This window comes from Zonotrichia leucophrys, chromosome 21 (genome assembly GCF_028769735.1).
Source record: "Zonotrichia leucophrys gambelii isolate GWCS_2022_RI chromosome 21, RI_Zleu_2.0, whole genome shotgun sequence".
Lineage (NCBI taxonomy): Eukaryota > Metazoa > Chordata > Aves > Passeriformes > Passerellidae > Zonotrichia > Zonotrichia leucophrys.
The window spans coordinates 3,033,418-3,045,908 of NC_088190.1; the positions used below are offsets into that span (position 1 = coordinate 3,033,418).

General features: G+C 45.1%; 1 protein-coding gene across 4 annotated transcripts in view; it reads left to right on the plus strand.

Annotated features, from left to right (window-relative positions):
* PRDM16 (PR/SET domain 16) overlaps positions 1–12,491 on the plus strand; it is a 293,183-nt gene that overhangs the window by 207,760 nt on the left and 72,932 nt on the right. Inside the window, exon 1 of one of the 4 annotated variants that reach the window (XM_064730601.1) lies at positions 1,877–1,953. The exons of the other annotated variants lie outside the window; for them this stretch is intronic. Within the exon in view, the coding sequence (XP_064586671.1) occupies positions 1,882–1,953 (72 nt within the window). The 5' untranslated portion in view covers positions 1,877–1,881. Of the gene's footprint in view, positions 1–1,876; positions 1,954–12,491 lie in introns of those variants that run through there. 4 annotated transcript variants of the gene reach the window in all.

Genomic DNA, 12,491 nt, shown 5'->3' on the forward strand with positions numbered 1-12,491 from the left:
GAAGGGTGAGATTTTTTGGGATAATATTTATATTTTTCTCTTTCATCCCAAAGAAAACTGAAAACCCTGACATCATTCCTGCCCCAGCCCTGGGCTGTCCATGCCCTGCCCTCCCACCCAGGGTTTGCTGCTCCTGCTCCTTCCTCACCTGCCTGGGGTCTGGAGCAGTGACAAAAATAAAGAGGAGACAACACCCAGAGCTCCTCACGAGTTCAAAGGGCCCCAGACACGTTGTCCAGGGCAGGCTCCTGCTGCTATCTGGGACATGACATAGTCTGCCCAACAATTTGGGGACAACTGTGCACTGTCACCTCGCGCTGTCCCGCTGGGGCACAGGCGCAGAAATGCCTTCGTGTCACTTTTATCTGAGCCTGCAGCCTGAGCCAAGGGGACAGGGGTGGCACTGACTCATTTTTAATAATTAAAATAATTATCATTATCTCAATATTAATATTAATATTAGTAATAAACAATTATTAAAATTATTAGTAACATTATAATTAATATTAATATTTTAAATAATATTTATAATAAATACTGTGGATTTAAGCACTTTTGTTATCAGGCTTGCAGTTTTTGTGTGGCACCTGAGCCAAGGGGACAAAACCCAGAAACACTGGCTCCTTTTTAATAAATAAAATAATAAAATAATAAAATATAATAATAATAATAATAATAATAATAATAATTATTATTATTATTATTATTATTATTATTATTATTATTATTATTATTATTTTAAACCTTATTTTTAAAATATTATTTTTTAATAAATGGCCATGGAATTCTGGATGGTTTTCCTTAGCTTAGAAGAAATTGTAGCAAAAATTTCAATAACTATAGATTTAACAACTTTTGCTATCAGGCTTGGAGTTTTTGTGAGGTCTGAATTTGCAGATTATGAAGTAGAAGTGCAGGCTGAGGATCTGCTCTCACACCAGGACAGTGCCCAGCCTCTGAACAGAGCCTCAGCCCAAAGGGTAACACATTCTTTAAACAAATTTTGTAAAAAAAAACCCGAAACCCAAAAATCCTTGGCTTTCTGAAGGCTGACAGTTAATTTTAATGGGAAAAAGTTGAAATATTATCTCACCAATGAGTGGTTTTCCTCCCAAACCCTTCCCAGGGCACATCTATTTCTGCCACTCGAGGCTTTCAGGGGCACTCGTGCTGTCGTTCCCTTAATTGTCTCGAGTCCTTTCCCCAGCGAAGCTCCTCAGCTCAAGAGCTCTGGCTGTGAGAGCTGATAAAGCCCCTCCACAGCCAGCCTGGGGCTGACAGCCAGTCTGATAAGAGCTGCTCTGCAGGGCATCCTCAGGCAAGGAGTGAATTTTGGGTTCAGCCACAGAGAACATCCCCCAAACCCACCCATTTTATTGCTGAAATCCCCCATAATTCGAGGCAATTCTGATTTGGGGTGCTGATTTCTCAGATCTGTTCCTAAAAGGCAGATTGCTGTATTAAAGGTACATTTCAAAAGGTTTTTCAGCTTGAGATTCTCTTCAACAACCCAATAAGGAACTAGAAGATGATGTTCTCTTTTATTCCCTCAAGAGCCAGAGCCAAATGACTTTGCCACCTGTTTGGTGCTGGCAGAAAGAAAACCCTGTGTTTGCAGCCATAAGCCAAATTTTGGGTTCAACCACAGAGAACATCCCCCAAACCCACCCATTCTTATTGCTGAAATTCCCCATAATTCGAGATAATTCTGATTTGGGTGCAGATAAACTCCTGATTTCTCAGATCTGCTGCTAAAGGGCAGATTGCTTTATAAAAGGTACATTTTAAAGGGGTTTTACAGCTTGAGATTTGTCTCTTCGACACCCCACCAAGGAAGCAGAAGATGATGTTCTCTTTTATTCCCTCAAGAGCCAGAGCCAAATGACTTTGCCACCTGTTTGGTGCTGGCAGAAAGAAAACCCTGTGTTTGCAGCCATGATTCGGGGTCAAGAGGTAAGGAGATAAGGCCCCTCTTTTGTGAATGGCAGCTTGACTTTCAGCGAGCAGGAAGTGGGAATGAAAGCAGGAGAATGGCAGGAGGCAGGATGCTGAAACTCCAGCCTGCTCTCATCTGATAAGGGACAGACACTCAACTTAACCCTGACGGGAGCCTCTGCTCACAGCCAGGGCTGTGTGGGGCACTGGCAGCCCCAGCGAGGCCATCAGGTGCTGGGACAAGAGGGAACAGCCAGAGTTCTCTCTGTGCATGAATAAATGCCAGGGATGCACCAATAAATCCGAGGGATGCATTAATAAATGCCAGGGATGATGCCCACCCCATCCCTCTCCACCTCCTCACATGTGAGGGCACTTCCCAGCCTCCCTCTCGCCACGTTTTGCCCTTTCTAGGAACATTTTGAGTCTAAAAGGGAAGTAAAAGCTCTGGTGCTCCAGTCAGAATTCTGAGGGAGGTTTTGAGAGGTTTGTTATCCCTAGGAATAACCTGGGAGTGTCAGTGGGGCTCAGGAAGGGCCACCTAAAATACTGAAATACTGCTCAAGGTGTCAAACCCATCCTGCTTTGGAGAGGGCTCAGGAGAATCTCCAGCTGGTGACATCCCAGAGGTACCCAGGTGTCCACTGGGGATCCTTTCCTTTTTCCTTTCCCTTTCCTTTTTCCTTTCCTTTTTCCTTTCCCTTTCCTTTTTCCTTTCCTTTTTCCTTTTCCTTTTCCTTTTTCCTTTTCCTTCTTTTCTTTTCCTTCTTTTCCTTTCCTTTTCCCTTCTTCTCCTTCCCTTCTTCCTTCCCTTCCCTCCCTTCTCCCTTCCTTCCTCTTCCCTTCCTCCTTCCTACCCTTCCTTTTTCTTTTCCTTTTCTCCCTTTTCCTTTTTTTTTCAGCTTTTTTTCCCAGACTGTGGATGTGTAATTAGGATTTTGCCTGCACAAAGCAGCGGTTCCGCAGAAAATCGTCAATTAATTGATTCCAATTACCCCTAATTGTTTCTCATACATTTCAATTAGTCCGTGGGGCTGTTACCAGCAGCACCAGTCAATTATCCAGGTAATCAACGGGTCTTTAGGAACTGGCATGGAAAGAAGTTGGGGGAAAAGGGTTCAGGGAGGAATGACAACATTGAGGATGTCAAAAAGTGCCATTTGTGCTGATTTATCAGCTGGATTTTAGAGACAGGGAAAAAAACCCAAACTGAACGGGGCAGATGTGGTGAGAGGCAAAGGATTGAGGGGCTGAAAAGAAAATTTAGTTACTGCGCAGTAATTAATGTAAAATGCATTTCCTCACCACTCATGAAGGGTGATTATATTTATTTTACAGAAACTCAAGTTCCCAGCTTTTTGTGTGGTGTCTTTGCAAGAAAATAACCAGAAAATCACAGAATTATGGGATGGTTTGGGTTGGAAGGGACCTTAAAGCCCATCCATGGGCAGGGACACCTTCCACCATCCCAGGTTGCTCCAAGCCCTGTCCAGCCTGGCCTTGGGGATCTGGGGCAGCCCCAGCTTCTCTGGGAAATCCATTCCAGGACCTCTCCATCCTCCCAGGAAAGAATTTCTTCCCCCTACCAAATTTATTAGATTCCAATAAATGGCACCAAAGCACAGCCAGGAAACATCTCAGCCTTGCCCTTGCTTCCAATCCACAGGACTGGAAAATCACAAACTTATCAAACCAATGAAATAATTAACAGGAGGAATATTGGAATTATTACAGTAGATATTTTCGTGTTGATTAGAGATGCAAGCTTGTAATGAATATTTAAAAATCAGTTCTCAACTACAGCAGCAGCTGCAACTTTCAGTGTTCCAGGGAGCCCTGGAAATGCTGGGCTGTGCTGGAGCAGAGAATTCCTGCCTCAGGAAAACCCTGGGATCCCAGGTGTGAGGAGCAAGGGGGATGTCACAGCTCAATGAACCAGCAGGGCCCTCATTGCTGCAGAAAAAAACCACAAAAAAAGGGATCGTCATGATTTGGGATGTGTTGAAGAAATGTCAGACACACATTTTGGTCAAGCCTTAGAAATTGTGCAGTGTTGAAAAATTTCCTTTTCATTGGTTGTGATTTTAGAGGTCAAATGGGAAAGACAACCTCACTTCTTTGGCAGTATCCTTGTATATTACATATTACATATTATATATGATATAAATGATATATATGATATATGATATATGATATATGATATATGATATATGATATATGATATATGATATAATATATTATATATATTATATATTATATATTATATATTATATATTATATATTATATATTATATATTATATATTATATATTATTGACCCATTTGCTGTTGTTTTGTCTCCCACCCTCTCTCTGTGTCTGACAGAAGTATCTGGAGTTGGGACCAGCCCCCTCGGGCACAATTACATAATTCCCATTGCAGTCAGCAGTGGAGAGGGAGCCAGCTCACTGTTGTGACAGCCAGGCTTGGCTGTGAAGTTTTAGAAGAAAATGGCTACATTTTGAATATTCTCTAGAATATTCTGAATATTCTCTAGGTCTGAACATTCAAAAGGAAGGTTTCATACATTAGGCTTAAAAAAATTCCTTTGTAAATGTGTTCTCCCTTAACTCTAGAGGCTTAGGAGTGCCCCAAATGGCTCTTGCAGGTGCCTAAATCTGATATAAAGCCTAAAAAGTCACTCACTAATAAAGCAGGATCACCAAATTCTGGGGATGGATCTTGTCCTGCCTGTGTGGATCGCTTACTTCAATTCCTTTTGTCACAGAGATTTAGGAAATGCCAGGATTGGGTATTTCTGCTGAGCTGAGATATCCATAAAATTGTCACTGTTCCCAGGTGATGCTGTTATTCCCATGATATGCACTAACAAATCCCAAATTCTGTTACTTTGCCTCTTGTGCCAGAAATCACCCTAATATCCACACTGCCAGAACATCCATTCTGCAGCAGAGTGGGTATTTACATAGTTAATAAAATGTTTAATTATTTTTTCCATTAGAAAAAGGGTGCTTCACACAAACTGTTTATCTGTGCACAGATAGACTTTTAACAGATTTCTGACTGCAGCCCTGCAACAACCACTAATTCAAAGAGGTTGTGGGCAAGATGAAAGAAGTATTGGAAATCTAATATTTTGAATGTTGTCAGTAGCAAAGTCTCGCTGAGGCCACTCAGTGCAGCTCCACAAAGCCCATTATTCACTGAAGTTGATAACAGTATCTGAGGTTTAATTAATATTGGTGATTTTTTTGATGTGTGTGGACTCCTTTCTCAGCAGAGTAAAGATGTAGCAGCAAACAAAGCCCGGGGTCCCGAGGTCAGGGACGGTCACTATGGAGCTGATATCAGTTACAGAACAGACAGGAACAGATTTCCTTTATCTGACACTGAGCATTGTGCTGCAAAAGTTGGCAGTGCTAATAATTAGAGATGGGAGTGCTGGCTAAAGGAGCCCTGCTTAGCCTGTAATCAATCTTTCTCCCCCAAAAAAAAAAAAAAGGAAAAAAAAGGAAGAAAGGAAAAGAGGGAAAAATGAAGCAGCGCACACCTGCGAGGGTCCGGGCACTTGAAAGGGACAGAGAAAGTAAGATCCCATCTTAGGCAAACACTGGGGGCTTTCTGTGCTCAGTGTGGGAGGGAAAACAATCCAAGCCACCCCTGCAGGCCCTTTTTGTTGCCTGGATGGAGGGTGGGGATTGCAGATTCCCAAAGAACTCCACACGGTGAGGCTGCTCCGCTCCGCGCCTCCGGGGGTGGGAAAAGCACCAAAAGCACCTGGGGACACCCAAATGTGGCTGAGGCTTTAGGGGAAGGGGAGAGGCTTTAGAGGAGGTGTCTGTGTGGCCAGAACCCATCATCAGTGCTCTGGGAGGTGGATGAGCATCACACCTGTCCTGATTTCCCATTTATCGCCCCCATTTTGCTCCCCAGCCCACCACTCCTGTCTTGCTCCCCAGTCCCTGTGGCCATGCCAGGCTCAGCTGTGTGCTGAGCACTCAGAGAATTCCAGAACCCCAGACTGGCTTGAGAACCTTCCAGAACTTTCACTACTGGAAATGGTGACACAGCCAAGGGTCAGGAATCAGTGGACACTATTGGAAGTGGTGGCCAAGGGATGAGGATCAGTGGCCACTTCCAGAATTGGTGACACAGCCAAGGAACTGCTGGAAATGGTGACACAGCCAAGGTGACACAGCCAAGGGACCTAGTGGCCACTACTGGAAATGGTGACACAGCCAAGGGACAGGGATCAGTGGCCACTTCCAGAAATGGTGACACAGACAAGGAACAGGGAGGATCAGTGGCCACTGTTGGAAATGGTGACACAGCCAAAGGGCAGAGATCTGTGGCCACTTCCAGAAATGGTGACACAGCCAAGGGATGAGGATCAGTGGCCACTGTTGGAAATGGTGACACAGCCAAAGGACAGAGCTCTGTGGCCACTTCCAGAAACCACAAGCAGCTGGAGATGCTGGGGCAGCTGGGGCCTGTCCTGCTCGCCGTGTCCCATCCATGAGCCAATGCTGCCTCTAGAGCCCAGCAGAGCATCGAGCACGTGCAGACTGAAACAATCTGGGCTTTGTGACAAGCCTTGTGACAAGCTGAGCTGTTCCTGCCCGAGTGGAACCTCCTCAGAGCGCCGCGATTTCATTTTCGCTTTCAAAACCGAACTTTTCCTGGCGCGCCCGGGCATGGAAAACGTTTATGGGGCTCTGCTTTTGTTTATAACGATTGAGAAAAGTCATTATGATGCCCCTGGTCAGTTTAATCCACGCAGAACACGTCAGCCTGATGTGTTTATGTTTTCTGCTCCGTGTGTTTCGTCGGCCTCTTTTACAGCTTCCAGCAGCACCCGGCGCATTCGTGGCAGCTCGTGTTCTGACACAGCGTTACCCAGCAGGGGAGGAATAAAGGGAGGATGTTTAGGTTAATGTGGTTTAATAAAAGATCTGGTTTTTAAGTCTGGAAAAGGCATAGAGAAGAGCCTTTATCCCAGTGTTGATTGTGAGGGCTGTGTTAGTCTCCAGACTCAATAACAGGTTGGGGATACGAGGAAATGGAACAGAAGGCACGGTGATTTTTCAGAGTTTGGCTGTCAGAGTTGTGGGTTTCTCAGGTCCCACAAGCTGATCTTTCCAAGTTACTCCAACAAAAGGCAAAATGCCACCGAGAACAAGACACTCTTTTAAAAAGCAGAGAAAGAAAGAAGACAATCGGAAAAAATGAGAACATTTGGGTCGGGATGAAAAGCACTTTGGAATACTCCAGAGATCTTACAGTGGTAAGAGAAGCATCCATGATATTCTGGCAGGATATCCACTGGCAGGAGATGCTCCCCAGGTGGATCTCAGTAACTTTATCCAGTGACAGTGTGATCAGCTTTTCACTTTAGCTCCCTGCAGGGAATGGGCAGCATCAGGTGGATGTTTGGCAATCCAGATCTCAGGGAGGGTGGTTTTCCTTGTTTGTTTGTTTGTGTGTTTGTTGTTTTGAATTCTAGGCAGTGCATTAATTTAGGAAAATGTGGCATTTGTCTGGTGCAAAGTGGTGCCAAGGTGTGAAGCCTGCTGTGGCAGGGGGTGTTCTGGGCGTGCAGTGAGGGATTTATCCACATTTGGATGCTCCTTGGGCATCAGCACACAGCTTCTGCCAGGGAGAGGTGGCATTTTCCTGCCAAAACCATCAGATAAATCAGATAATAAACCATCAGAGTAAATGTCCTCCAGCAGAAAAGTGAAATCTTTGTTGCCACTACACGGATTTGGGAAGAGTTGTTGTCCTCAGACAATGACCTTTGGCACTGATGCTTCTAAATATGAAGAGAACATTCCTCGTGTGTCACAAAAAGAGTGTTGGGTTTCCAGAGCAGTATTTTTAATGGGGAGGAGATGGAGTTTAATAAACCTTTAATAAATCATCTTGAACAAGGTAAAAGAGGGTGAGGTGTCCTGGCATCACCCCAATCTCTGCCCCTCATCTGGGCACTGTTCTGAGTGAGCTGCTTCTCCTCCAGCTATCCAAATCTGGGAGATGCCAAAGAAGGATTTTTACGGGAAGAAATCAAGAGAAAAATGCTGTTGTGGCTTTCAGATGTGGGAAGGGAATTCCAGCGCCCAGCCACCAGGAATAAAGCTGGAAATGAAAGATCCTGGCCCTCCTCATGAGCCGGTGATGATGGGAGCTCGGAGCAGCTGCGCACTGGATGCTGATGGAAGCGTCCCAGTAGCTTTGGGCTGAAATTACACTCATAATTCTTAAATTATAGCAGCCGGGAGTTAATGTATTTCTGCTCGGGCATTGTCAGTGGCAAAGCAAAGCCCATTAATTTCCCCCTCGGTGTTTGTTTGAGAAATCATCCCCTGTCAGCTGCCGCTGGCGGCCGTGTCTCCTCGGCGCATTCCTAGACGCGCTCTCTGTCTCCCGGCGAGGGTCCTCGCCCTGCGGGAGATAAGATACAACCAGCATTCCCCGGGAGGTGTCAGCGGGCTGCTTTCTGACACATGATGAGTGATAAAGGCCGTGGAGAGGTGCTGATGTGGCCACATTAGTTAATGAGGTCATAGCCCAAGTTGCTGCCCCACTGATAACCTGCAAATCCAAATAATGTGCGGATAGCAGTGGGGAGCTCACAAGTCCTGTCCCCGTGTTCTCTTGCTGTCCATCACGGGCAAGGGCCCAATCAAAGGGGAAAAGAAAAACAAGATGATGCTTCCAGAAGGGGAACATTCATTCCTTCAGCTCCCTGAGCTGATCCAAGCTAGGGGAAAGCAGTGGGATTCAAGAAATTTCCTCATGGGCTTAGTGAAGCCTTGCATTCTTTTGGTGTCTAAGAAGATATTTCTTATACTGAATGATAGTTCTGGACCAGGATGGAAAATTGGGGCTTCAGGAGCTGTGTCTGCAGGTTGTGGAGAGTGGGAAGCTCAGAGTAAATGTCCTCCAGCAGAAAAGTGAAATCTACAGATTTGGGAAGAGTTGTTGTCCTCAGACAATGGCCTTTGGCAGTGAAGCTTCTAAATATGAAGAGGACATTCCTCATGTGTCACAAAAGAAGCATTTGGGTTTCCAGAGCAGTATTTTTAATGGGGAGGAGATGGAGTTTCCCTGCAGCCCTGTGGGGATGGGAAGGGCTGGCCCAGTGCGTCCCAGTGATGGTGTGGGAGCAGCATCTCCAGGAGATGCCCTCCTCAAAGAGAAGCAGAGAAAAGTAGATTTTTAGGACAGCTGGGAATGAGAGCTCTGTTGGGATTATCATTTTCCCTCACTTTCCTGCGTGGCTGAGCCCCTTCCCTCCTCACCAGTGGTTGGGCATTGTGTCAAAAATCAAGTGAGATCTCACAGAGCTCAAAATCACATTGTCACTTAAATACAAAAAAATGCCTGGAATTTGGAAATCTGTAGAAATACGCTAGGTTTTGCACCTTTTTTCTCTTGGTAAACAAGTCAAGAGCTGGCAATGTCTTGTCGTGCTGGTAGTGAACTTTCTGTCCTTCCCTTCTTAGCGGCTCAGGTCTAATTTATTTAATCATTGGAGCAAAATTTCAAAGTGCTCCGTGCCTCCTCTTTTGTTTCTAAGGTTCAGATGTATTTTTAGTGCTTGTTACTGAACAGGGTCTGTGCATTGGAGAAGAATTAATTCTTGTTTTGGGTTTGTTGTTATTCAGACGTTCAAAAAAAAAGGGGATTTACAGACTTTGAACACCTCAGGGGCTTTGTTATAGGCCACTTGTGTGTTGTTGGGGTTTTAATGATGATTTGGGCTTTAATATAAATTCAGGCCTGTTGAAAGGTGACAGCCCTGCCCAGAGCAGCCCTGGGTTACCCACAAAACCACTGGACCCGTGTTCGATTGAGGTTTCTGGTTTCTGGCTCCATGAACTTATAACCAGGCCCAAAACAGCAGCAAAGACTTGTGATGCCTTTTTCTAGATGGTTTGGTTTTGTGATGCCTTTTTCTAGATGGTTTGGTTTTGTGATGCCTTTTTCTAAATGGTTTGGTTTTGTGATGTCTTTCTCTGAGTGATTTGTTCACTCTGATTTCACTCTTGAAACAACTTTGATCCATCTTTCCAAGGCCTGCTGCCCTATGGAGCACCAGTGTCACCTGTTCTGCTTTGGGTCTTATTTAGTCTTGCTAGAATTTTTTGCAATTAAGCCGTAAGTAATTCTCACCTTCCACTCTGTTTCTGCCTCATGAAGTCTTCCACCCTCACCACATTTTTATATTTGAAACATTTTTGGACAGATCTTTTAAAGAAACCCTCACTTGGTTTCATGGCTGGTGTGAGCATGAGTTAGTTTGAGCTTTCCTGCACCTCTTCTCTGTCCTTCTATTAATTCTCTCCTTTTTTTGTGTCTCACTCTTCCTCCCTCCACGGGCCCAGCCTCTGTGATTAAGTCTGCAGCTCTCCTGCTGTTTTTAATAGGCCTGTAGACCTGACCATCTGATGAGAACCAAACTGCACAGCGTGCTCCTGAATACTTTCACTGGAATCTCCTAATGCAGGGTATTAATCATTACTGTCAAACCATTCAGGCCCTAAATGTGTCCACCCAGTATAAAATTATACTAAACAGGGGGGGGAAAAAAAGGACTTGGCCCATATTAAAAGCAGACATTAGACAGTCCCCTGACTTCTCAGGCATGATGGCTCAGGCACTGTCCAGTTTAACAAACAATGGTGTATTCAGCACAGAAAATGGGCATAATGAGTTAAAGGAAATTGAGAAAGGCGTGGCTTCCTCGTGCATTTGCTACCCCAAATTCCTGGGAAATAGCTCTGTGTGTGTGTGTGTGGAGCTGGGTTGCTCCCACCTTGGTGATCTGAATTAACTTTTGGGTCTTCCCTGGCTGCCATTAGCAGGCAGGAATTGCTAAATCAGCTGCTGCCACACTGAGTTATTGCACAGGCAGCCCGGGGAGCTCCTGCTCCGGTGTCTCCCTTGAATGTGATCCTGGGAAGTGTGCTGGGAAGGCATGGGGTCACTGCCCAAGGCTGGAGGAAGGTAAGGCTGTCTCTCCATTAGCTGGGAATTAGACATGCATGTTTTACACCATATTTGCCCCTGATATCCCTGGGAATGCAGCCCTTTATATATTAGAATATGCCTTTTCTCCCTTTCTTTTTTCTTTTTTTTTAAACACAAAAAAGCTGTTTCTAATTCTCCCCTGTAAGAATGCCTTTATTCTTCGGAGCTGGCAATAAAAGTTAATCGAGTGTAAAATAAAAGTTACATAAGGTGAGTGGTAAAACTTTATGATTGCTGATGTTGGGTTTATTGATGGCTGCACTGGCTGTTATGAGCTATGGCATCCCACCAAGCCCACTGGATGTCCCTGCCAGCCCGTGCTCCACAGGCACCTCCACATGGGAACGGGCCTGGCACCCTCACATGTGCCCCAGGAATTTATGGGGAAAGCTCTCCAGCTCCCAATTACCCCGCTCTTAGGTAAACCTGGGACGTTTTACTGGCTAATGGGAGGAGCTGCTGGTTCTTGCAGCCAGGCCAGGGCTCCATGTGTGCCCTGAGTGGCAGCAGGAGCGGGACAAGGCAGCCACACACTTATTGCTGGTGGCTGCTCTCCCCACGCATGGATTTTTCCCAAGCCAATTTACCTAAATATCCATCCTGAGGCAAGAATCCTGAGAGGGAGGGATGAGTGGGAACAGTCCCTTGTCCTGTCTCAGTGCTCAGGGTGTTTTACCTTCTCCAAACAAAGTTTTCACTTGCTTTTCATGCATTCTTCATGGGGTCTGCACTCATCCTGCCCCATCAGGAGAACACAGAAACCCAGGAAAAGTAAAACAGAACATCTGCACACTCTGCAGTGTGCAAAGGGAATAAATTCCTTGCATTTTGGGCCTGTCATTAGCTGTGTTAATTGGTTTGAGTGGCTAATAGGATATTGCGACCATTAATGGTTCATACACTTATTTCAGGGCTGATTTAAACTTCCTTTATTCCCCATTAAGTTCTGCCTGATAAATGTGACTGAAAACATCAGGCACTTCTGGAAATCTTGCTAAGTTTTTCCTTCTTTAACATATTTTGCATTCTAAAATCTGACTGGAGCAACAGTAACAATTCAATTAAGAATCTCATACTGGAAGTTCTAGCAGCAGTGCAGCATTTCCTACCCTGACTCACATTTCAGATTTACCATGCAATGAAAAAAATAAAAAAGAAAACAAACCCCAAATCCTCCCGGAATTGTGGTGCGGCAGGTTAGTGGCCATTGATCTCAGCAAGAATGCTCCAACCTGCCAAGTGTGTTACATGCTTGAAGTCTAGACAGAGATGTAGCAACCACTCGTGTTCCAGCTGGATTTTGCTTTTGGAATGATGCAGGGATTCCAGAAATGGGGCTGGAGGTCAGTGCTCAGACACAAGAACTTCACAGCTTGCCCGAAGAAGATCCGGTTTTGTTGTCTTATCTGACAGGGCCCAGCTGCCAGAATAATGGATTTATGGGGGAAATGAGAGGAGGGGCTTCTTTCCCCTCATCTCTGGGTAATTGTCTTGGTTTGGAAAGACAGGTGTCTGCTAAGGAAG